This window comes from Colius striatus, chromosome 20 (genome assembly GCF_028858725.1).
Source record: "Colius striatus isolate bColStr4 chromosome 20, bColStr4.1.hap1, whole genome shotgun sequence".
NCBI lineage: Eukaryota > Metazoa > Chordata > Aves > Coliiformes > Coliidae > Colius > Colius striatus.
In genome coordinates, this window is record NC_084778.1 from 9,011,075 (window position 1) to 9,038,311 (window position 27,237).

The window sequence follows — 27,237 nt, forward strand, 5'->3', positions numbered from 1 at the left end:
TTACTTTTCCAGTTAAGAAGCCAATCTTCCATGAAATCCCCCAAAACCCCAGCAGATGGGTTGAGTTACTAATTGTGAGAAGACTGGTTCCACAATGATATTATTAACAAAACCCACAAACAATGATAGCCATGAGAGAAGCCTGGTTTAGAGCAGCATCTCTCTAGACCCAAGAAGAGAGCTGCATGATGATGTGCAATAATTACTTCATATGGAGAAGAGCTATGTGGCATATTTAAAGCCTTTAATTTCTTTTCCCTTGTTTAAGTGAGATTATTGCTCCCTGTAGCCAATAACAATAGATTTCTGAAGTTTCTTCTGATTTACCAGCAAAGCAAATATCCTCTGGTAAATCTATGAACTGAACAATGATTTTTCATTTTTACAACAGCACAGCCAATTCAATTTTCCAGTTATAAGTCTCAAACCTCTCCCTACCAGCTTGTTAATGTACAAGTGCTGCGCTCTCAAACATGCCTGGAAGAATCTCCACAGACTCTGTCATCTCAAGTTGCTTCTGAACATTGAATTCACTGCTTATGAATCACTTTGCTGTATGTAAACACTTGAATCACTAAGCTACATCTAATATTGTACATAGTAATCAAGTGATGTTGTCACAGTGGATTCTGTTAACGACGAACTTCTGCGTGGATGCACCGAGGCAGCCTTAAAAAGATGGCTTTAGTGATTCACTTTTAAAAGCAGGCTTTGTCTGTTTGTGAACTTATTTGCAGATGCTAAATGACTGTAAAGCATTCAAGGCCCTGTGTCTTGAGATACTCAAGCAGCCCCCAAAAGACCATTCACACGACAAAAACGGCACTGTATTTTTCCTGGTACTTAAATACCCATAACTTAAAGCAGCAGCATGATAATGGGACCAGGACGTGTTTTTGTTGGCATGCTGTAGCACTTCAGTGGCTTTTTGCATGAGGTAAGTCAGATAAGAATTCAAGGAAAAAAAACCCCTACACTCACCTTTGGAAGCAAGTTATTCCCCACCCCACCTCCCTTTAAACTTTTCCCCTGAAACATTCATAGAGTCATAGAATAGTAGGGTTGGAAGGGACCTTTAGAGGTCATCCAGTCCAACCCCCTGCAGAAGCAGCTTCACCTAGATCAGGTCACACAGGAATGTGTCCAGATGGGTCTTGAAGCTCTCCAAGGAAGGAGCCTCCACACCATCCCTGGGCAGCTTGGGCCAGGGCTCCCTCACTGAAACAGTAAAACAATCTTTTCTTATGTTTAAATGGAACTTTCTATGTTCCAGCTTCATCCCATCACCCCTTGTCCTGTTGCTAGATACCAGTACCCCTTTGTGCTAACTTACTGAAGCGTTACTTTGGGTTCCTGACACACTGCTAGGTACAATTTTTCTCATAAACATGTCACATACCTTGATGCCAAGCTCTATGTTCTCCCCTCCATACACATCCATCCCAGGATCCAGAAGCCCAATCTCTCCAAAGAATTTTCTGTGCACAACGAAGGAGCAGCCGATCATGGCCGGCGTCCTGCACGAAGAGACAAACAACAGAATGCACAATTACTGCCATTTTCCAGATGTTAATGGACCCTGAGCTAATTCCTGCAAAGCTCCTGTTGGTTGCAGATTGCTTCCTGCAGCCAGAGACCTTGCAGCAAGAATTGTGTGTTGTGAAGACGTTATTTTACTACTGCAGTGAAGTTCTCCAAAATCCAAGTTTGTTTCACTGTGTACAGGCTGGAGAAAGAGTTCTCCTGGGATTAAATTACTGCAAAGCTTTCAGGTCTTGTTGCAAACATCCTGGTGTGACTATGGGCAAGGGCACAACTTGTTTGGCTTTCCATTCCCTGGGAGTAAAGGAAATGTAATAATGGTGTTTCCTTTCTCTTACTTTCTTCTAGCATCTCCAGTAGCAGATTAGACTGCAGGACAGACACCAGTTTTCATGGCACCCTGTGAGATGGGATTGCTGATTTGGATCTTTACATCACACAGGAATCATCACCAGCCAGTGACAACAAGCTAAATTGCAAATTTACAGAAGCAAATCCTTTACAAACTCAAGACAACTGTTGGCAGAAACATCTGCTGTATCATTTGCCCAGTTCCACCAACATCAACGGGGCTCTGAGTTAATCAAGTTGTCATGTTCATCCTGCCACAGCTCGTGTTCTCCAGCTAACAATGCTGCTTGGCTCCACCTCTGCAAGAGCAGTCAGGCACAGTGGCCAGTCAGGGAAAATAATAAGACATAAATGAGAGCAGTAGTAGCAATACTGACATCAACAGAATAGCAGTAAGACTGAGGAAAAACTCTGTGTCAAGGGTTAATATATAATAAGGATGCAATTTCAAGGACATAATAGATGGTTGTGTTTACTAACGACCCTGCCTGCCACATGCACATGCACCATCCCTCCCTCATTATCTTGCAAAACACTGCACCAGATCTCCATCTGATATAGCTGCCCTGAGATGAAGATGCTGTCCTGTTTTGAGCAAGCTGAGATCACGTTTGGGGGTACTTTTAGAGTGGTTAAACACTTGTGACTCTCTCCATAAAATTGCACTTTGCCACAGAGCATGGCACTAAACAAACCCTTATCATCATGCTCTTGCTGCTTGGGGACATCCTGATCTGTTGCAGTTATGGTATGTGGAAAGTTTACACCTTGGGATACTTTCTGTACTAAAACAGAAATATAAAAACAGTTCTCTCCTTTAAGTTGCTTTCATTTGAATCCATGCTGTAAAGAAATCAACCAAGGAGCCACTTACAGAGATCAGCAGGGAGAAGACAATGAATTTTACAGCTAAGCCACATCACAGTACTGCCAGAGTCTGCTCTTTTGGGGAGCTGTGTGTCCCTCCCCACTCACCCTGAACTCAAAGCTTTGAGCAGGGGGAAACTCCTCCTCAGTCTCTTCTCCAGACTAAACAGCTCCAGTTCCTGCAGCCTTTTTCCTCATAAGGAAGATGCTCCAGTCCCCTGATCATCTTGGTGTCCCTGCACTGGCCTCTCTCCAGCAGTTCCCTGTCCCTCTGGAGCTGAGGAGCCCAGAACTGACACAGATGAGGCCTCAGCAGGGCAGAGTAGAGGGGGAGCAGAACCTCCTTTGACCTGCTACCCACATTCTTCTTAATGCTCCCCAGGATGCCACTGGCTTCTTGCCCACGAGGGCAAGTTGCTGGCTTATATTTAGTTTAATATCAACCAGCACTCCCAGGTCTCTCTCTGCAAAGCTGCTCTCCAGCAGGTCAGCCCCAGCCTGTGCTGCTGCATGGGGTTGTTCCTCCCCAGATGCAGGACACTGCACTTGTCCTTGTGACATGAGGTTACTCATGAGGTTCCTCTCTGCCCAACTCTCAGCCTGTCCAGATCTCACTGAATGGCAGCACAGCCTCTGGGGAATTAGCCATGCTGTGGAGCATGTTTAAAGAAAGCATCCTTGAATATAACCAGGCAATCTTACAGAGAGCAAGAATCAGGACCACATCAGCTTTCCCATCCACAGCACACAAAATGCTCACATCTGCCAGAGGAACATCTGTGGGTTCCCCACACACCCCAGGCAGCTGCAGGGCTCACTAATCCCCAGGGACCCACAATTCAGCTCCTGCCAAATTAATCTCTGTGAAATCCTTGAGCTCCCTAGATGAAAGGTTCTAGCCACTTCATTATTATTATTTATAGACATTTTAATACATTTAATAGAGTTGTAGAGCAGCTGAACGCTGCTGCCATATGAAATTAGTTACAATTGGGCTTTTTCAATGGATTTCTTCCCTGACAGTAAGCTCAGCCTTCCTTCCAATAAGCAGCACAGTGCTTCATGGTTTGCTGCCACTCTGGTACTTATGATTTCCAATCTATTGCTTTATTTGTAGCAACTCGACTGCCATGAGCAGAAACAATTCTTTCTGAAATGATAACTGTGTTACAGATACCAAATCTAGATCACCTCTTGCAATTCAACAGAAGGGGAAGTTGCTCTGGTTTTACATGGAGCCTGAACAATCCTCTGTTCATCCCCTCCATTGGGAATAGGTGTGTTGGAGCATGGGAACCTTTGACTTCTCCAGCCAAAACCTGTTAGGTCTGTTAAAGGCGCTCAGAGAACAATCAAAGCTAGAAAAAAACAATCAAGGTGAAAGCTTCAGACAACTGAAAGTGCATTTCTGAGCCAATAATGTGGATCATTGAGAACTCACTGCCAGATGAAGAAAGTTTTCTGAGCTGGAAGCCTCCCAACAGCCACGCACAGGAGCTGTACCCCAGGAAAGCGTTTCTCATTGTTATTTTGCAACATGACTTCACTTTCTAGACCAAAGAATAGCCAATCCTTCCCAAACTGCTCATGGAAACAGCCTGATTGAGACTATGTGGCTTCACCTTCACAGTTCCTCTTCCTCTCCATGGAGCATGCAAAGCAGAGCATGCACAGCAGAGCTCCCAAGCACATCTGAGCTCCCTCCAGCAATACAAATTAAGCACTGCATTCTTCTTTGTAACAATGCCTCCATAGTAAATAAATGAGGAATCAAGCAGGGCTCAACAATTTAAATAAAAACACCATTTGATTTCGTAGTAAATCCTTCAAAAAGGTGGACGTTTACAATAACAGATAGCCCATCCACAATGGAATAATGGCCTGCAGACAAAGAGCTGATAAAGCCTCTTGTTCCTCTGCCCCTTAATTAAAAGCATTAACACAGTTTGTTTTTAAAAATCACACAGCTCAGCTCAGCTGAATGCATTTTTATTTGTCCCCATAGCGATTCTGTCTCTAATGGGAAAGGAAAAGGGGAATTTGGCAGGAAAGGATGAACAGAGATGTCTACCAGAATTACTGGGTTTGTATCCAGAGATCCACAGTGTTACTTCCTTGCCACTGTTTTGGTTGGCTCCTCTATGCAGTAAGTAACAAAAGGTCAAGAAGAGCAGCTTCTGTGAAACATCCTCAGCGTGAATTTCTAAATAAAGATGAAGCAGATACAGGGAAAAACGTTTATCCCAGTCTATTAAGTTACTTGAATGGTCTTCCTTTCTTTAGAGCTCAGTTATCATCTAATGATTAAAAAGTCTCAAGAAGATTGCTTCTTCAATTCAAGGAAATTAATTTTCCTACACAATTGGATTTTGCTTCCAATTTTATACCAAAGCTCAAGTGATAAAATATGCAGAAAAAAAAGAGATTGAAAAAATCATTAGTGGTCACAGCACTGAGTGCAAGAAGGCTGAGAAGACACTTCAGGAACTGCTGGAGTGTCCAGTTTCCATTAATCAGCTGTTGTTTCTAATCAGCTTCAATCATGGAGCTGCTCATAGAATCATAGAATGGTAGGGCTTGGAGGGAACCTGGAAAGCTCATCCAGTGCAACCCCCTGCCAGAGCAGCACCACCTAGAGCAGGGCACACAGGGACTCATCCAGCTGGGTTGGAATGTCCCCAGAGAAGGAGCCTCCACAGCCCATCTGGGCAGCCCCTGCCAGTGCTCCCTCACCTCAACAGGGAACAAATTCTTCCTTGTGTTGCTTTGGAACCTCTTCTGTTGCAGCTTGTGCCCATTGCCCCTTGTCCTATCATTGGCCATCACTGAGCACAGCCTGGCTCCAGCCTCCTGTCACCCACCCTTCATGGATTTGTAACCATGACTGAGCTCACCCATCAGTCTCCTCCAAGCTGAAGAGCCCCAGCTCCCTCAGCCTTTCATCACCTTCAACAACACGATCCCGCTGCTTGAGGAGTCATGGTACTGCCTTTAGCCACATTTGAGCAGTCCTTTGGCCCTCTTCCAAACCTGTTATTCCTTATCTAACATGCCAAATTCAACATCTTCTTTTCTATTTTGAGATTTCAGACTTGTGCAAAACATGTGCCATTTCCAGAGCCTGCTGCCTGTCTGCACCTCCACGTTTCAGGTGGGGGTCACTGGCAGGAGCCAGGGTGGCAGGAGCAAACACTGGGAGATGCTGAGCCCTGTGGCTTAAATCTGTCTGTATTTGTACATACCAAAACACTGGATTTTCCTTTGACCATAGAAAAAATTAAAGATCTCAAAGTGCAAAGAGAAACAACTCAGTGCTATCACAGAATCACTATAGTTGGAAAAGCCCTTTAAAAGCTCCTGCAGTCCCAGCCCTGCCCTCACCCTGCCCAGCCCAGCACTACCCCACGGCCCTCAGCACCCCAGCTCCAGGGCTTTGGGATCCCTCCAGGGCTGGGCACTCCCCCAGCTCCCTGGGCAGCCTGGCACAGGGGCTGACACCCCTCTCAGGGAAACAGTTCTACCTCAGCTCCAATCTCAACCTCCCCTGGGGCAACTTGAGGCCATTTTCTTGATTACCTTTTCCAACCAAAATGATTCCATGATTCTATGGGGCAGTGTTTGCTTTAGAAGCAAACTTCAGCTCATGAAGACCTCTGCAGCAACTGAGGAGAGTGTGAGCAGCAGGGCAGCCAGGAGGCAGCCAACGGCCACACACGAGCACAAGGGCAAGGTGCTGATTGCAAAAGTCCAAAGACTGATGTCACTCACAAAGCCCATCTCCAGAGGAGAAACAGATATTGCTTCTGCCTCCTACAGCAGGATATCTACATGCAGATGTGAAGCCAGGCAGGAGCCACGCTCTCAGCTTCCCTTCACTGCCTGCAAAATGGCTTGGGCAGATAAAAGCTGGATGTCTTTCAGGAGAAGGTAATAAAATTTCTATGAAGGAACAGCATTTTAGCCCACAGCAGCATACCTCACTTAGTATTATCCCCAGGATGGCATCTGCAATAGTTGTTTCTTGAATAATTCTAGCTTTCCTGCCCCAGTGACCTTGGTTAATTGTCTGTTTCAAATGGGTTTATTTTCCCGCTGTTGCAAAGCACCACAGACTCTGCGAAACAAATTAGAAATGGGAGATACCACATAAAAGAGATGCTAGATTGAATGCCTTTTCTGAATTTACTGGAGATTAATATGACTGAAACTTTTAATGGCAAAGAAGCTGTGAAAATGATGTCTTTTTTTAAATACCTATTATGTCTACCCATGGCTGTGACCTTGCTCAAGATTGATTTGACTTTGTTGCTGTTGTGGGCCTGCTTCCATTTCCATGTCAAGAAAGGGCTCACTTTGGGACCTCAAGCAAAACATTTACCTTCTTTACTCTTCTGTTTCCTCATCTATTAGATGAGTTTAATATGTAGATGCTATTCAGAAAAGGCATTTATTAATCAGTTTAGTGGCTTCCACATTGGAGCTGCTGAATTAACACTGGGTATCCGTATGTATGTCTGATGCTGCCCCTGATTTAAGTCATCTGTGGTGAGGAGAACACGGGTAGTTAATAACCTTCTACACACAGTTTGCTGTTTCTGGCCTTGCTTTAAGCCACCAGCACCAACAAAAGCTGTGTGCACACCCTTATGGTGCCCACAGTGTGCTAAGATACAGCCTAAAGCAAATTCCTATTTACACGTCCAAGATTCGGGACTGTAACTCGACTGTAAAATTCCCCCTCCAGGGTAAGAACTGCTGCTGAGGTCATTGCCTAAAGGCATTTTCCTTCCTTGTATCTCCTACAGAATCCAGGGATGTCCCAGCTCTAGAAATCACTGTATGTCTCAGCACCTACCTCCATTTCCTCATCACTTCCAGCAGGAGCTTTTGTACAGATGTGTGCTGCCAAAGCCTGTCAAAATACGCCTGTGCAGGCACTAATCATCCCCACCTCTATGTATTTTGTCAGCTGAAGAAAAACCCCAGCCCCAAAGATCCCCATTACATGGATCAGGGCTTACCCCACTCCCACAGCTGCTTGGAAGCAGAAGACATTCAGGCCATGTGCCACGATACTCATCTCTCATGGTCATCTCGTTGGGACCTCTGCAGAAGACACAACCCTTAGGGAACCCTTACAGACCAACAGCCTTGCTTAGGGTTAGGGGAATTTGCAGAAGGTGTTTTGGGCTGTTGCCCATCATTCACATGAGCACTGGCAGTAGTGCAAGGTGCTAACTCTGAGGGCTCTGAGGGGCAGCAGTGCTGCATCGCAGCCCCAAAGAGCTCACCTTGGAGAAAGCAGATTTGATAATTTCCCCTTAAACGGGACTCAGTCTCTGCTCAGGAATGGTTCTGAGGAAACAGTTGCAACAACAGCATTCTCTCTTGGGATATCCTTAAAAGATGCTCTTTGGTTTACCTTATTTAATGGCAGTTGCAGAGCTATTCCTGGAGGCAGTGCAGAGATGGGCACTTGAGGAAACCCAATCTTTCACACTGGGCATGAACCCTTTGCCTCCCTAGAGCACAAGGGAAAGAGGCTCCTTGCCACAAGTCACTGTAGCACAGCTGCACGTTTGCAAACATCAGCACCCCAGGGGGTTGTCCCTTAATGGTGTGTCATTTATTCACAAAGGCAGAATTGGAGGAAATAACAGCAATCTCTCATAGTGATTTATTAAGGACAGCCCTACAGGAGAGGCAACACAGAGTCTCAGGTTTGGAGGCTGAGGAAAACCAGCATGATTTTCATATATGCACTGGCTCAGTGGAAACCACTGAGAAATGCTTAACAAAGACAGCAAGCAAAATACATTCCCTCTCTGGAAACCCATTACACATTGAGAAAGAATACAAAAGGGAGCAAAGATTAGCATGCATGAAGAGTCAGAAAGGCTCAGTATTTAGTTAACCTGGTTTTACTTCTCCTATATGACTGCTTCCCTAAAGGTCTTAGAGTAGATCTGGAAATGTCTGTAACATTTCACTTGCACTGAAATTATCCATCCAGAGCACATCTTGTAATCAAACCCAGCAGCTAAGCCACAAAGCTTTGGCTCCACTAGGAAAAGAGATGTTTTCTTGTATCTTGTTAGCTAAAACATGTTAACCTACAAGAGATAAAATTCTAGCAAAACAAGGTAGTTTGCAATTTTCACCTGAGCCAGAAGGTGAGAGTAAATGGAGTGTCTTGCCCAGGCTGTGTCACCAGGCCTGGCACAGGGAAGCTGCTGGTACTTAACAGGGTAGGTGAGGAGAGCACACACCTTTAAAGATTAATCAACAGCAGGTCATGGTCTCTTCCTACTATCAACTACCACTTACTGCCTCGATGCGAGTGGCAATCACCCTCCTGAACAGCTTATTCAGGGCTTTTCAATCCCACAGGAACCTTTCATTAAAACGGTAGTATTTGCCTGTGAAAATCAGACCTCTTTATTCCATGTTAGAGATGCAGAGCTCCCCAGGGCAATGGCAGGGACTGGGTTCCAAGTTTTGCCAGAAGTCATTTACAGCCTTATTTCAGCTAATTGGCAGTGACTGAAATCCACCTCACTGGCAGCACTGAGCAGAGCAGGAGGTGCTTTCTCCTTTATCCTCAGATTTACAGGCAGCCAACACCTTTAAACCATTTCCTCAAGAAGACAATGCTTTTATATAGTCCTACTTTTAAGGATCTGCACTTGCACCACTTCAAAAATGCCAGTGACAGCGAGCAGGCAAATGCTGGGATTTCCCCTCTAGGAAGGTGAAAGGCTTCTCATAATTTATTTCCTCTAATGAGTGATTTTTGTGGCACTTCTGACCTCTGATTTGTAACAGAATGTTTGGTGCAGGACACAGAAAGACACACAAAGACCAAATGTTTATCCTTAGAAATACCTAGGATGGAGACCAGAGTTTGGGTGTCAAAGACTGCAGGTGCTCACTTAATCAGATATCCAATGCTAATCCCACTGGGAGCATCTGACTCCTTACAGACAAAGCAGGTATCACTCACAGAAACCCTGCAGCGGGCACACTTGGGTTCCTCCCCACCAGGGCTCTGCCTGTTGTGGCCCCCAGCCCCAGGGCTCAGCTCTGTGGGGCTGCTCACACTCACCCAAGGGCTGCTCCAAATTGCTTCTGCAGGAATTGCTTCATCAGGGATATGACCCTCCATTTGCTATGAGTAATAAATGCAATGTTACTGTAACTTCCATCTCCCTCTGCTGTTGCTAGACTGCTAATTAAACCCTAATTACTTTTAGATGTAATATGTATAACTAACAGGCACTTCACAGGAACATGTTATTTACTTTTTCTTTTTTTAAAGTGAATATATTCTTCCAAGGGCAGCAAGGTGACTGACTTTCAGTCATGTTCTTCCTCTCCACCCAGCATAAAAACCACAGCAAAGAAATTTCACAGGTAAATAAAACTTCTCTTGGCCTCAGATACAACTCTCAGCCCAACACAGCAACAAGCTGTGCTGGAGCTGAAGGATCAGGATTCACCCTCCCTGACCCCTCACTCTGGTCCAAGCTGACAAAGACTCCTCAGCACCCAAAATGAGACTTGGGTGCTGTGTTATGTCCTAGAACTGGAAAAAAACAGTGTCCTCATTCTATTTGCTGTGTACCCACGTCTTTGTGAGCACTCCCCATGGGCTCTGCTCTCTGCTGCTCTTCATGTGATAAGGACTGAGCTCAGTGCAGACACATGAGCCACAACTGCCTTCCTCCAAAACCCCAGCTGGAGAAGGCTGTGCCACCACCCCATCTATTACACAGAGCACATGTCCACTTAGACACAGCTCTGCAGACCAGTCCAAGTGGTGTCTGGGTCCCATCCCAGCTGCATGGCTCCATCCTTTCCTGGATGAATACACATGGCATTAAGGAAGATATTCATGATTAAACTCCAAAAGCATTTCTCCAATTCAGCACTTGCATCAAAATGATCTCTAAAGGTCCCTTCCAACCCCTAACATTCTATTATTCCATGATTCTAAGCTTGCTTCAAGAGCCTATCAAATGCAAAGTGAAACAACCTGCAGTATTCCAGATAAATGGACTTCTTAAAGGTGTTGATATGAAGATGGGCTCTGAGGGGCATGCATGTGAGCACCACTCTACAACAAACCTGCTCTGTTATGGCTAAAATGGCACTTTTATACTCTGAACACTCAAGCCAAACCCAGAAATCAAGAAACAAACCTCTCCTGGAGAATCATTCCCTGTAACAAAGACACTGCAAGCCAAAACCACACATCTGAGTTCAAACACACAACTGAAGCTGTGGGCTGTCATAAAGTGCAGTTTAAAAATCTACCCTTGACAGGTAGAAACAGAGCACAGCTCCCTGGCAGCTCAGCTGGCCCCTAAGAAACAACAGGAATGAAAGCAGAGGAAGATGAGTGCCATCATGATGCCCAGCTGTGCTTGTGAATGCAGTCACACAGCACCTCTTCCTTGAAAGGGTCATTTTGCACAGCCACTTTCAAACCCACAGTGGAACCACAACTCCCCAACTGCTCCTCATTACCTTCAAACACTCTGAAGTACCTCCTCAACCTCAATGCCTCCTGAACACTAAATTCAAGGCACTATCAGAAATACCCCTTGGGTGATGACTGAGCTCGTCAGTAGTTTCACACAGATCTGAGGAGTTGCTTCCTGATCCATCACTGTAATGGGTGTTGAAGTTAAAGATTCAGGAGGCTCAAGTTCCTGGGAATTTTGTGGGTATTTCTGCCAACAGAATTTAGGGGCAGCTTGTTTACTTTCACAATAGCTGGTGCTAAGAATAGGGACGTGAGTAATGGTTATTGACAGATGGAGCAGTTTCACTTTGTGGGTAAATGAGAGTGCACTGAAATAGCCCTGTAAGCACCTTGAGGAAGCTGAGTAATGCATTTACTTTGACAACTACTATATAGGATCCCATTTGTAGGGAGGGCAGCTCTCAGGTTTATCTTACCCTTCACACATCCACAGTGCAGAAGCACAATCCCTGAGAAATGTAACAGATACATTTTGTGCCTCCAGTGTTTAATAGTAAATGTCACTCTCATTTCTCAGGGTTTGGGGTTTATTTTATTTTAAAGACCCAGCAAAGCAGATAGAAAAATGAATATGGGAAGAGCTGAATGGAAATGTAAACACAAGCTTGGTAAAGATGGTTGCTAGGTAAGGAAACTCTGAGGTGGAAAGGACGTTTTGGATTCACCTCCATCTGTCCTAGAGCAGATTTACCCAACCACAAATCAGCTGTCCCAATATTTGCAAAGGGATTTAACCAAACTGCCTGTTTCAGGGTCAGACAACTTAGAGCCAACCACTTCAAAAGCAGAAATCCCATCCCATGGAAATTTATCACACCAAAAGACCTATGAAAACATTAAGGCTTGGAGTGTTTCCTCCCACAGATGCACACAGGCTGGAAAGACGAGTCCCTGTGTGCCCTGCTCTAGGTGGTGCTGCTCTGGCAGGGGGTTGCACTGGATGAGCTTTCCAGGTCCCTTCCAGCCCTTAAGATTCTGTGATGCAAGAGCTCTTTGAAAAGGTGGCATGAAGCAATACTGATCACAGTGCAAGCAATGAAATGGCTGTAGATGATCTGTTGACTTCAAGCTCTGACCAACTGACAAGGCTCAAAGCCTGAGCACAACAGGCTGTGACTGGCTTCTGCTCAACATGAACCCATTCAGAGGGCTGTGGGGTTTGTAATATATAATTTTGTTGCATTTGGGGTTTCTTGGTTGTTTGGTGGTTTGTATGGTATTTTTTAAACCCCCAGAAAACAGATGAATTGATTTTCTAAATGGAGAACTTGGACTCAAGGCCCTCTTGAAGTTGTTGCAAAACTCTCAGCCAGCTCCTTGCCAGTAAGAGTTCACCTTCAGTGCTTGGAGGGGAGGGAAAGGTGTTTGAATGAGAAGTTGCTCACCTAAGCAGCCAGTGTCCATCACCAGCCAGCCTGTGTGTATGGCACCTGGTAATGAGGCAACTGCACAGGCTGGGGTGAATGGGCCTTAGCCATGTGTAAAGGCAGCATCAGCCCAGGAAGAATTGTACCTGATGCACAGCCAGGATTTCACTTGTACATTTAATAGGAGCTTGTCTGAAGTTAGCATTCAGGGAGCAAAAGAAGTGTGGCAAATAGGTCCTTTTTCCCTTTCAAATTGTCATCCCAAAGACCAGAATGTCATTCACTGACTAAGCACAGTCACACTGGAGAAGTCAGCACAAACATTCATTTTGCCTTGTTTGCAGGTGCTTTCTAGCAACTCACAACCAACTTGGCAACAAGGTTCCAGGACTGAAAGGGCAAATGCTGGTTCCTGCTGCTCAGCTTGGCATGGGCACGGGCTCCAGGAGGCCAAGGGGGCTGCCTGTCACCCACCATGGTGCAGGTTGTGTGGAGAGCTGTTGGAGATGGTTGGGTCTTTCAGCTCTGCAACACAGTTCTGTAGTTTGATGCATAAAAATGTAGCTGGGAGTAGAGAGGGAGCTGCTCCAATTTCCTAAAGAAAGGTGGCATTTCTACCCAGAGAATCCCAAGTGCTTTGCCATTCTCATTTTGTTAATGAAGCATCTGTCCCTGCTATAATATGTTTGTGGCCAAAGGGCTTACTCTTCTATTTGTGCTTTGCCTAAAAGTTAAGCAACAGCAGGTTCCTTGGAGGGAAGGATCTGCAGTTTGTCCTGGCAGACCTCCAATACACTGCAGGCTTTAAACAAATCAAGACTTTGTGATCGAATCCATGGTCTGGAAGACACTGAAGGCAGTGGATGTCAGTGTCTGAACTAGCAAAGAAGCTGGATTAGTGAGCAATCCTTTATCAGCAGATCATCTGTGGAGCCCTGCAAAGACAAAGACTTTTGAAGCAAACCAAGAGCTGCAATGAGTTCATCCTGTCAGGATTTGCTTCGTGCTTTCTAATCCAAACTGCTTTCTGATTCCTGGACAAATGAGTATTAATTTAAATTGCAATTTTAAAGGGTCTTTGCAGAGGCTTTTTGCTTGTGCAAAATTAGCAGTGGGAAGAAAAGACAAAAGATGAAGGCATGGGCTAGGAATCACTGCCAGTTTTACTACATGGAGTAACAATTATGCTCTCTTTCTACAAAGCACCAGATGCCAAGAGCCCAAACAGTCTAAGGACAGATCACAGAATAGCCAAGGAAGCAAGCAAAGCCATAACCTCTTGGTTGCCAGCACCAGGGGTAGAAGGAAGTTGCTTTTTAACAGTAGACTGCAACACTGAGGAGTCAATTGGAAATGGGGAGCAAACAGCACAAACAAACTCTTCTGCTGTGGGGTGAACCTGTACATAACCCACACAAGTGCTGTGAGCAAAAGGCTCATGATCTGCACGTGAAACACATCTGAACACTTCAGCATTAATATTATGCTGAAAAACCTCTTTATTGAGGTCCCACTTTACCATCCTTTAATTGAGAGGTGAGGATCTGACATTTTAACAGCTGAGATGGAGGATGGCATGCTCTCACTGAAGAATTCACTCTGAATTAAGAAAACCACTTTAACCCAGGATTGATGGCTTTTAGATACATTTCAGAGATTTTTTTGCCTGGCAATTCTCAACAAGCAGAAGCATCCTGCCATCCAAAATGCAGCACAGCACACAGGCTTTCACAAAGTGCTGCTTTATGCCTGCAGATGTGGAGCATGAACAGGGGAAGTAGGGCACAGCAAAAGACACTGTGGGAACAGCATGTCTTGCTGACAGGATCTCCAAAAATGGGAGAAAAATAACATCAAATCTTTGCTCTCATAATATCCATCCATTCATCCATCCATCACCACTTAGAAATATTGGTTGTCAAATTGTGGTCTTCACCTTGCAAATAGTCCCTACTTTAAGAACATGTTTTCAATTATAAGATGACTAAGTGAAAGAAGCTCCAAATAAGCCTTTTCCATCAGATCAGTGCTCACTCCTGACCTTCACATAGGCTCCAACTCAGCAGATGTTCTTGGCATTGACCACGAGAAACTCCAACGGCTTCAGATCCCCAACGTCACACATTTCACTCTCACCCTGATCCAGTTCATTGGAATTAATACTGATGAAGCTGCTTCCATTCACATGAAGGTTTGTGAAACCCCCTCCACCCTCCACCAGTTTAAGGAGAAAAGGCAAATCTACACACAGAGCTTCACTTATGCAAAACTCCTCACAACACCATGAGATTCCTGGAGTGTGAGAGAGCATCCTCTGCAACCCTGTCACCTGGGTAACAAGAAAAGGAAAGAAAGTGCTGAAAGAGGACTATGATAGCAGAGCATATGCTATCAGAGAGATACAACCATGGCAGGAGAAGGTCTGAGCTGCCTACAGAGCCAAATCAAAGCCAGTTACACAGGCTGATCTGGGTTCTTAGATATGGTTAAAGCCAAAAGCTTATTTTACTCTCCTCTTGGCTCTTCTCTGTACTTGAAAATACAGTGAAGAAGGAGGCAGGTGACTGGTGCCATGCTGCAACTGTCACAATCTTTGCCTCAATTATTCTCCTGCACAAAAACCCCATCTGTGTCCACAGGACATGATGGTCCTGCCCTTGAGAGGCTGCACCAGCTCAGGCCAGTGCATTTGTGATGGGGATCTGGAGTGTTCCCCAGGTCTTGTGCTGGCTGCAAAGAGTCACAAGGCAGACAGAAGGCTTCAAGTAATCTTGGGAAAAGCAAATTTTCCCCCAAAAAGTCAAATCACCAAAGCACACACGTGCTGCTCTGTGCAAGCAGATGTTCCCATCACTGGCTCTCCCAGGGGGTTTGCTGGAATCAGAGAGCTGCAGATGGGTGAGACACTTCTCCCACACTCACAGAAGCTTCCTCAAAGTTTTTTATACAACTAGTTTAGCAAGAAAGGCTCATCTGGCCAATGCAGCTGGTGAAAACTTCCTGTGCATTGCCCACAGCAAGTTAGTCCCATCACACTTGAACAGGTATGCAGGAAAACAGCACAGACACACCCAGGATTTGATTCCACATCTCACCTTCCAGAACTGAGTAAAACATTCAGCTCTCAATTTAGACACAAAGAATTGTTGCTCTTTTGCCTACATGAGTGCCCTGAGTGCCTTCAGAGTTGCTTTTGAACCACACTGAGATTCAGATGCAAGAGCCAGAACTCTGCAGTATTAGCCTGGGATTTAGAGCATCTGTGTGGTTGTTTTTCCTCCCCATTAATTTAATTTGACAGAAAAGAGCAGAAAGGCTTCTGGCTCCCATGTGGGCAAAGTGGATAAACAGCAGGAATTTTAAGGCAAGCTGAAAGGAAACAGAAAAGAAAGAGGTTGGTGCCCTGGCTAAGAGCCTTTTGTGCTTCCTTTTCCCCCCACCCCATTCCCCATGCCCTGCATGTTATAATGAGGCTATTTTATGCTTACCACTTGCCTGTTCCAATTTAGCCTTTGCATTTAATTTGGATCATTTTGTTTGGAAAAAAAAGTAACAGACAGTGCACTTCAATGAAGATCTCTCCAAGGATGCAGGAGGAGAGGCACTGCCTCCCCAACATCCACAGGGTTTGGATTTGAGAGCAGCAAATCCTAATCCTGCTGCTCCAGAAAGACCTGAAAGAGTAATTCCTTAATGGGAAAAACTTTGTGTAGCTCTGCAGTCACAGCTGCATGTATTTCTTAGCATCACAACTGCTCTTACAGAGGAGATCTTAAAACCTTGCTTGGTTTTGTTATTCTCCTGCATACTTTTTGGTGTGGGCAGACAGGCTGGATCTGCCACAAGCTGTAGCAGCCAACAAGGTAGAGCATCTTACACTGCACCTTCTCTTGGGCAGAGTCAGGTCTGTTTAAGCAGCAATTGCTGACATGGCTGATTTACACCCTGTGCAGCAGCAATGGGTTCAACCCGAACCTCTCTGACCTCTCAGCAGGTTGTTCCAAACCACAACGTTCCTTTAGTTCTTTGCAGATGTCTCAGCCAAACTGAAATGCATCCAGACTTGAAGGAGGCTTGGGGTCTTAATGTCAGTCCTGGGTTTGGAAGCTCACTGCTTCCAAGTGGGGAAGGGACTCAGTGACTGTCTCAGCCAACTGAAGCAGCGAGTAGGAGTTGCAGCTTGGGTACATGCAAAGGAAAACAGGCAAGTCAAGCTCTTCCTTCTGTAAAGCACACTCCATAGTGGAGCTTCCACAACAACAAATATCACCAGGCTGAAATCTTACTCCTTCCCTCCTCAATAAATGGAAAATGTTGTCTCAACGGGAGAAAGAGTTTTGCAAGCAGCTGCAGTAACAAGGGCTTTAGCTACAATCTTCAGGGTTTTGACAGAGTAGCCTGGTGCAAAGCTAAGCCCTCTGTGTCTGCCCCACCTCTTCTAGCAACTGCAGCCTTTAATTAAAGCAGAAACACATGACACTAATTCATGCTCTCAGTTATGCAACCCCACCAAACATCCACACAACCAACTGAACAACTCTGGGCTGAGCCTCATCACAGTGAGATGCAAGTGTGGCCAATCAGCTATATCAGGAACACACTAATTAAACACCAGCTGCTTCACAACTTTCTATAGATGTCACCCACCCACTTCAACAACATAAACAATCATTGAGACACTGCTATGAGAGAGAGACAGCAAATGGTCTGGGGCTGAAAGAGGATGATGCCAATGCAAACCTCTTTGTAAGGGACTAACCACACAAACAGAGCCATGCACATAGCCCCCAGTGCCTGAGGTTACACTGTGCTCTCTGGTGGCTTTATGTGAAGGCAGAATGTGGAGTTACACTACCAAACCCTCAAGCAGCTGTGTATTGAGCTTGGTTTTATTGTACCCACTGCAGTACAACCACTGTGACTGTGACTCCTTGCCTGTTACTGTGCTATTGCACTACCTCTCCAACTCCCCACCACCTGGTAGCAAACACCACCTGAAGTCAACAGCAAGAGGCAAGTACCAGGTGGACTTCACAGCCAGAGATGGACAATCATTTTCACCTCAACCAAAATTTAATGCAAACAAATACAGTTCAACCAAAAGACTCAACTTCTTCAGCTTTTCAATTAAAGAAGGGCCACCCACAGCCTCCTGATTGGTTTTCTCACACATGAGAACTCTGATTTTAGGTTAGATTAACCACTCAAAATCCACAAAGTGAAGTTTTTGTTTCACCTGACAGCATGATCTTTACTCAGCTGCACTCACACGAAGGCATGGGCAGGTCCTTCCCATCAGGTGGCAGAAACAAAAATCTCTGACAAACAAAAGTCACTGAGAACTTAACACCAGGCTTAGAAAATGATGCAGGCTTCAAAACTACCATTTCCTGAGCTGCCAGCAGCAGTTATCCTGCCCTCAGCAATCTACACAGCCAGGGAAAGCCAAACTGCACTTTTGCAAAGCAGGAAACCTGTCCCGAGCCTCCTGTGTCACCCACAGCAAGGGTTCCCTGCTAGAGCCTCTCTCACACCCATCATCCAATGGCTTAGCACCAATTAAAAATAAAGCAAGGCTGGGACTGCCTTTGGGTTGCATTCTCCCCTGACTCAGAGGGTAAGTTCACTATGGGAATGAGCTGCACAGAGCCTCCAGTAACTCTGTACCTCTCTCTCCTGTAGACAGAACTTTAAAAGGACCAGCGTGGACTTGATTATAGAATGGTTTTGGTTGGCAAAGCCCTTTAAGCTCCTGGAGTCCCAGCCCTCCCCTCACCCTGCCAAGCCCAGCACTAACCCCATGGCCCTCAGCACCTCACCTCCACAGTTTTGGGATCCTTCCAGGAATAGGGACTCCCCCACCTGCTGTGCAGCCTGGCACAGGGGCTGACAACCTTGGTGCAAGTTGAGCCCATTTACTCTTGTCCCGTCATTCACTCATGGGGAGAACAGATTGACCCCCAGCTCCCTGCAGGCTCCTGTCAGGGAGTGTCAGAGAGTGCTCCTGTCTGCCCTCAGCCTCCTCTTCTCCAGGCTCAGCACCCCCATTCCCTCAGCCCCTCCCCAGCACCCTTGTGCTCCAGCCCCTTCCCCAGCTCCGTGCCCAGCTCAGTGGCAGCCCCTCAATGTCTTTCTTGGAGTGAGGAGCCCAAAACTGCACAAACCAACATGCTGTTGGTGGAGCTCAGAGGATGGGGACTGCAAGCCATCTTCACAGGAGCTATTGAGGAGCTGGTCTCAGCTTTACACATGTCCTGCTAACACCCAACCCCTTGCAGCCACTCAGCCCAGATGTGGCCACGCTGGGGATTCGGCTCTCACAGCACAGGCAAAGACCCAGCTACAGCAATGTGCACATCAGGCCAACCCTCAGACCTGCAGTAAATGGCTTCAGGTAAAACAAATGATGAAGCAAAGCCTCCAGAAAAGTTTCATTTTGTACTTTGAGTATCCTTCTTTTAAAAAGATCTTAATGTCATGCAGCAATGCCTGTGAGCTCCACACAGATCCCAGGCTGCAGGACAACTACACACAGTCCAAAGTTTAAAAAGAAGAGATTTTCATACATATAAACATGGAACACATTCCTACAGTAATAAGGGAAACAAAGAGTCATATCAGAGTTCTTTCCATCAGCCAAAGAGGAGAATTTATAACACCTTTACAAGTAAAACTTACATGGGATACACCTGATGGTTTCACATGGAAGGAATGACACTGGTGCTTTCACAAAACAACATTCTGCAGAACACCAGTGCACTCCCTTCACTTCACTGTTTAACTTCTCTGCACTGCATCTCCTGTGCCCAGGAAAGGCATTTAAGATTACTTGGAATTTTTTATGGAACATGAGAGCTGCCAGCAACTTCCATCACCTCAGTTCTGTACTCCTGAGCAACAAAGAAAGGAGGAAAAAATAGCAGGTCAAGTGCAATACTGCAAAGTGACCTGGAAGATTAAAAGGCTCAGTAGGGAACAGTTTATCTGGCATTTCTTACAGAGAAGGTGTGGAACCTACCACAGGGAATTACAGAGAGAAAAGGTTATTGGAAATGTAAGTGATGCTGGAGATGCACTGCCACAGAGCACAGGGAAAAGCTCAATACTCAGGGTTTCTGAGGGTAGGTCCACTGGCACACTTTCAATGCCCAGGTCCAGGCACAAAAGGATGCCAAGTCCATTGTCATTCATCACACAAGGCACAAGGAAACAGGGTACCTTGGGCTTACCTCACTCCTTCCCAGTACCCCATCAGCTGCTCACAGAGGCTGGACACTAAGCTGCAAGGGGCTTCCATTACATTAAATATAGTTATTCTTATAAAACTTCATGATTAAATTATTTCTTTATCTATATTTAAATGTAAGGTTTCACACAGTATCCTCAATGCCCCAACAATCAATACTTTCAACATTATGGCAGGCCATAAAAAGCCAGAAGCAGCATATTTCCCAACAGTTTTCTTGCAAAGGACCCTGCCTTCCCTCTCCATGAAAGGCAACATTTCAGCAAAAACCTGGCATCAAAACTCTGACTTGTGACATTTCCAAGCAGCACAAGAGCTCTGGGCTGCTCCATGCACGACTGAACTGAGCAGAAAGCACGTTTCAGATGAACCAGCAATCTGCACAAGGAATTTCAGCAACACTCATGAGACTAATCCCACAGAGTAATGCTGTCCCAGTCACACATCCCTTCTGCTTTCCTTCGATACCATTTCCATCACATGAGCATCAGCACTGCAGCAACAGCTCCACTCTGCCAATGAATAGCTATGTGTGATCAGGACCTTGAGAATAGAGGCAACACTTTCAAGAGGATTCAGTGTTGCTGAAAGCCCCCAACTCAAGCAGGCTGGACCCTGCCTCACCTATGCACAGGCAACACATTCACACCACCTTTGGCAAACACAGTCCCCTCCCATTTCCCTGGGCATCACAGAATCACACACAGACAATCCAGACCCCTGTCCCCAGATGAACAGAAAACATTGTTCCATGAATGGGCAGCTGCCAACATGACTGTATAAAGCTGCTCACTCCAGACACTTGACCTAAAAATCACATCTGCCTTCTTAACAAATCCATACAGTACACTGCACTTGTGTGACCACAGATCTCATGCCTGCCACATTGTGCTTGAAACAGATGCTTGACAAAACTCCAGGGATATAAATAGGGCAATCATTTACTAAGGCCATATGTTGGAAGCATGTTAAGATGGACTTGCTTAGCTGAAGAGCCTTCAAAAAACAGTAATGACAGTAATAGGACTTGAACAGATCTCAGATCTAATATTCTTTGGAGCTTTTTGGTTTGGGGCATTGTTCACAAGAAACTGAAATGACCTTTAAATAGCTTTCCTTTGCCCTGTCTGACAAACCTCTCTGGTATTGATGGCCAGCTACAAGGGCTGATTGAGCAGGTCACAGGCCCCTGTGGAGAATGGAGCTTGGCTCAGCAGCCACGGCAGCAGCCAGAACACACTCCTCGTGTGATGCTGCATTGCAGCACAGACACCTGCACTGCCAAGTGCTCTCAGAGTACTTGAAGACCCTGCAAATACAACAGCACACATCTCTGGCTGCCCATCCCAAAATGTCTTGCTTGCTTAACACCAAGGTGATTTCTCCAGCAACCACTCCAGGAGCAGGTTTGCTCCATTCAGAAGGACCTAGATGGGAAGAAGATGAGCTTCAGGATATTCAGTAAGGACAAATGCCAAGTCCTGCAGCAGGAGCAGATGAAGCCTTGGCAGGAAGGCAGGCTGGGGGCAGTGGAGCTGAGGACAGGGGTGTCCCTGGGGACAGCAGGCTGAGCTCCAGCCAGCACACCCCAACAGCAGCCAGCAGGCTGCAGCAACACCCAGCACACAAGGGGACTGCTCCCCTTCACTTGGCACTTTTTAGGCCACATCTGAAGATCATCCAGTGCTGAGTTCCAGAGGGTATGAGAAAGAAAAGCTCAGGGAGGAATGAGTTCAGCTGAGGGCTCTAACATGGTTGGAACGGGGCAGCTCAGCCTGGGGAGGAGAAAGCTTTGGGGGAACACACCTGCTAATTGTCTCACATACCTGCAAGGCATTTACCAAGACAATAGAGCCAGGATGTTTCACTGCCTCTCCCAAAGCCAGATGTTCCACATTACCATGACTAAATACACAGCTCTTCAAAGAGCTCCATCCAGATACAGCTCCCCAATGCAACAGGACACGTTACAGACAGATCTCTTGGTTATTTCCTGGGTAGAAACCCCTTCCCTTTCAGTAGCCTTCATATTTTGATGTTTCTAATTTCACTGTCATATTTTCTGGAACATTAAATATTTCCTGGCTTTGGTTTTTAATATGCAGGAAATTATGCAGGCCATATGTGAGGGGGAGCAGAACATGCTGACTGCACAAGTGGGTGGAAGAGTCCAGGGGGAACAGCAGTAGAAGGAAGGGAAGACATTGCATGAAATATTAGTGTTTCAAAGCTGCTGAGATTGTGGTAGCCAGGTTTGAAACACACCCTTGGCTCCATCACTCCAGTCCCCACCAGCAAAGGAGAGAGAGTGCAAAGCCTGATGCCCAAATATGAAACATATGGTGAGTAACTCAGAGCTCATCCATTTTTCTGATGAACTCTCAGGAAGGAGAGAAATATGCCTGTAACTGTCTGATAATTATTACTGAATAAAAAGACAAATCCTGCAACGTGCTGATCATCATCAGTCTTTGAAAGACAGATTCACAGAGCTGAATCTCCTGGGCAATGAGGATGCTCAGGGTCTCTTTTCCATCAGCATCCCAGCTCGACTCCTGGGAGAGTTTAGTTCTCCCTGTTCTTGTCAAGCTGTGTTTTCAACTTCACTGCCTCACTCACTTCCCCCTCTCTTGTTTCACAGAGTCACTGAATCATTTTGTTTGGAAAAGATTCTCAAACTCCTGGAGTCCCAGCCCTCCCCTAACCCAGGGCCCTCAGCACCTTTGGGATCCCTCCAGGGCTGGGCACTCCCCCAGCCCCCTGGGCAGCCTGGCACAGGGGCTGACACCCCTCTCAGGGAAAAAAGCTCCTCCCAATCTCCAATCTCAACCTTCTCTTGTGCAACGTGAGGCTGTTCCTCTTATCCTAAATATTCAGAGGCTTAATATTCAGCAGCACTCAGAAAAGTCTGTGATGTTGGATGAGAACATATTCATCTCTGTAAGAAAACCAAGGGATATGCCTTAAAGTTTAGGGGCAGGAGTAGTTGTCTATAGAGAAGCTCATTTTCCATAATGTTCTATCTACAGTGACTGACAGTTTACAACAGTTCACAAAGTTTTGGCTCAATATGAATGGTAATTGCATCCTAAAACCTCAACTGCTTCACAGAAGCAAATCACTTAACAGTGCTCAGAGAACCAAAGTTCCATTTTCAAAGGTGTCTTGGATGCCTCTTTGATTTGGAGCTGATCCTGCTCTTTTCTCTTACTGCTATGAGAAATGAGGAAAACAGTTCTGCAGTCCCACTGGCTTTCCTAATTCAGGAGAGCTGCAGTGTTAACAGTGAGGTGTTACCACTATAAAGTGACTTAGCTGGTCAGCTGTTCATTCCCAGCAATGCAGGAGGCTTTTTCAGTGAAACACCTGGAGAGGTTATCAGTAGCAACCTGAATCTTCAGGTTTCTTCCCTGTTGCTTGTGCATTTGGGACTGAGCCCTCATAGAAGACATTCAGTAGCCACCCTGACCAGCTCTGCAGCCAGGCAATAAGACCACCATGTGCTGAAGAGCTCCCACTGGTGACAGCAAGGCCACCCAGGCCTCCCTTGTCCAGAGACATCCTTCAACACATCCTCCTCATGTTCATCCCACTCTCACAAGCCCTTCCAAAGCCACTTTCAACTCCCAAAGACGTGTTCAATCATTCCATAGCCACGGCAACCTAGGGGCAACCAACCCTTTGTCTTTTAGCCATTATGGCATACACCACCACAACCCTCCTGTCAGTAACTGTACATTTCTTCCAGAGCCTTCCCAAAGGCAGAGGTTTTCTGGAAGAGAGGGCTGGTGTTTTCCTTCTTTCTGAAGCCATTTGTGGCCATCCCAGTAGGCTCTGAATTGGATTGGAATTGCTACAAACTCACCACACTTCGCCTCAAATCTCTCTGCTCCACAACTTGCCTCCCTTGATGTCCCAGGGCAACAAGGTGTGAAACCCCAGCTTCCCTGGATGCATCTACAAGTGCTTTGCAGCTTATTGCTACCAGATGAGAAAATTGCCCCATCCATTACCTTTGCAGCTTCTCTTTTACCAGCAGTGTAGAGTTTAGCCCTGCAAAACCAGGTCTGTGTCTCCCTGGAGCTGACTCACAACATGACAGCCCCAGGGCTCTGGCTCTGGAGTGACAGAGATGTCCTTCAAACTGTCAGGAAACAATTCTCATGAATTATACGCACAGAGGGGCTTGGCAGCTCGGAATTCATCACCCTGCTGCTGTCAGCACTCTGACATGAGAAGCAGCATCGTGCCATGGCATCATGTGGGTGCTTATCTGCCAAGTCACACCAGCACTACAGCTCTGCCCAGGGGACTGCCACCATTTACTTGCAACACTGAGGCAATTCTGGACTCTGCAGCACGTCCATCACTCCTCAGGACTGATGCAGGATTTAGAATGTTAAAGGTGATGGTCTCAGATGTGGTAGGAAGATGCAGCTTTATCATGGGACAGCATATAATACAATGCACTTTTCTCAGCAAGATCATTTGTTTTCTGCTTTGTACTGTGCAAAACAGAGTGCACAGACCACCTTACAAAAGAGCTTAGCTTAAAAGAGACAGGTATAGTAAAGACATGTGCAGAGAGAAGACATGAATTAGTGGTTTGCCCTCAGGGTGCAGGCCTGTGGCTCTATTCCTGTCCTCCTTACAGCTTGATGTGTGGCCTTGGGTGAGCCATTCACACTTCCTAAGCTCCATCCCACCTGTAAACACCTTTTTCTCACACTATTCAGAATCCAAGGCCTTTGCAACATTGAGTGCTTCTGCTCTGTATTTGATTCACGTCTATTAGATCCTTAATCTTGTCTGAGAACTCTATGGGAAGCACTGCAATACAGAGAAGAAACACTCACCATAGTGCCAACAGGTCAAGAAAGGAACAACCAGGGCATGTATTACACATGAAAGTGAATGCTGAATGTCCCTCCTTCCTCCCAGTGTAAAAAAAAAGAGAAAGGAGGAGGAGATGGGTCTTATTGACCAAAATAAGATTCAGTCAGTCAAGCTGATGACAAAGTCTTGCAATTCCCACTGGTAAATTCCACTGTGACCATTTATACAGCTGATGTGATGCTTTTAGGAACCATCTGCTGCTGCCTTCCCTTTGCTGGTAGATGTAGTTAATGTTTGCCGTTGTTAAACTTTATCATTTGCAGGCAGTTGCACATTTTCATAAATTAATTGTAGCTTGGATGACTCATGCTGCTGTCAGCAGGATGCTCCTTCTTCCAGACAGAAAAGGTAGCCCAGACAACCCTGTTGCATCCTTCTGCCTTCTTCCTGTCCCACCTTGCTCCCCATTACCTCTAACAGGCAGCAAATGGGTTTTGACATCTGCTGGTTACACCTGATAAGGCAGACCCTGCAGTGGAAAACCCCAGATCTAACACACAAAGATTGTTTCCAGTGGGTAACACTTTGCATGAACTCTGGAAGCAGCAAGTAATCAGCATTCCTTTGCCTTTTTTCTTCCCACCCAGAACCAGGCAAACAAAAAAATTCTCCTTCATAAACTGCAGTACAGAAGCCAAGCAGGACATTGAATGGGCCACTGTGTTTCTATGCAGGGAGGATTCCCCTTTTCCTTAATGTTGGATGCTGGTGAGAGAAAACCTGTCAGAGCAGAAAGAGTCTTTAGAGATTTTAAATCTATTTCCTAGGATTTCAGAACTCAACATTTCACGTCTACAAGGGATAAAAGAGCTCATGGGAGCTCTGCAGTCCACCTTCCCACTCCTGGGCCCTATCCTCTTAGAAAGATTTCTGTAAGGCAACCACAGTGGCCAAATGCAGGTGGTGTCACAGTTCTGAACACAAACTCTCAATTGCTCATTATCAACACAATCTCTTAGCAGTCCCAAGGGCTGCCACGTTCCTTGACTGCCCCTTCTATGTGCAACAGCATACAGTGGGGCAATGCAGAATCCTTCACCTTCATCACCTGGGCAGAAGAGAGAACTGAATGACCATTCCATTTTCAGGCTGCAGAATGAAGATGATGACCATCCTGTTGAGTTACTAGAAAGCTGAAATATTCATTCTGCAGGGGTAGTTAATCAGCTGTTCAGTAATGCATGTTCATCAGGCATTAAGCTGGGCATAGAGAAGACCTTTGGGATTAGTTTTTGAAGATAATCTGGAGTATAAGACTACAACACTCTCCCCCATGTTTTGCAGGGAACAAAGGCAGATCTGTTAAGAGTCCAGATTGTAAGGTGGAAGTGTAGGGAAGGGGAAAGGCTGAAGAGGAGAGAAAAGGGTTTAACAAAGAGACAAGGGGACAGAGGAAACTCTAGAGGTTTTGTTGTCCTGACACAGGCCATAAGTCAGGGTTCAGACAGCAATTCTCCCTTTCCATTTAACTTAATTTTCTGATGAATTCCAAGGGAAGCTCTGCCCTACCTGCCAGCCCCTCAGCATGGGCACACACCTTCTCCACCATGAATCTGAACCTGCACAGTCTTGGACTTACTCCAGATTGTCTCTCTGCTTAAAAAACCAGGGCAAGCAATCCCCTGCACCTCCAGGTAACACCAAGGCAACGCAGGAGTTTCATACAGCACCTCACAAGCTGCCTGTGCACGCCTAGGCTTCTTTTTAGTCTCTATTTTTAACTCATTTAAAGAGAAGTACAAGGCTGCAGGAAGAGCTGCTGCACACAAGGTGTGCCTCCATCATTTACCACAGGGACACATGTGTCTGCTCCGTCCCAGCCCTGAGCTCAGCTCACACACCTCACTGCTCACCCTGGAGCTGGTAAGCCTGTGCACAGCCCCACTTCACTCACTGGGCAGCTTTTATGGTTGGCTCTAAGTAGAACACCATCAAACTTTCCTCTGCTCACCATCTCAACTAAACCAGTGGGCAGCCAAACCCTGCCACAGTGTATCACCAGCCAAGGGGTAAAGGCAAACCAAAAGGCTAAGCAGACTGACACTACTCCTTGTCCTCAGAGGCCAAGTGTGCAGCTCCTCACAGTCATATCCTGAGCTCTCTTTCATTCTAAGCCACAAATCACAAAAGGTTGTCTGGGGGTAAATAAATAAATAAAGGAAATGAAGGTTATTTTCTGTTTGCTTGTACACAGCAAGAAAGATAATGCAGGTTTGCTTTGGAATAAAAATGCCACTAGTTATTTATCCAGGTGAAGAATTAGGCATACTGCATTAGCCAGCAAAGCTCGATGAAAAAGTAAATCCTTAGATGGAGTGCACAGGGGAGAAAAAGATTAATTGATTTGTGACTACAAGGAGGTTTATTCAGAACCATATTTATCACTACAGTGTTTCTGAATTCAGTAGAAACTCTACTCA

At 45.8% G+C, this 27,237-nt stretch overlaps 1 protein-coding gene across 1 annotated transcript in view; it reads right to left on the minus strand.

The window, feature by feature from the left end:
• Window positions 1-27,237, minus strand: part of GALNT17 (polypeptide N-acetylgalactosaminyltransferase 17) — a 204,170-nt gene that overhangs the window by 70,381 nt on the left and 106,552 nt on the right. The window contains exon 6 of the mRNA XM_062012568.1: window positions 1,400-1,517. Coding sequence (XP_061868552.1) covers window positions 1,400-1,517 — 118 coding nt within the window. The remainder of the gene's footprint in view (window positions 1-1,399; window positions 1,518-27,237) is intronic.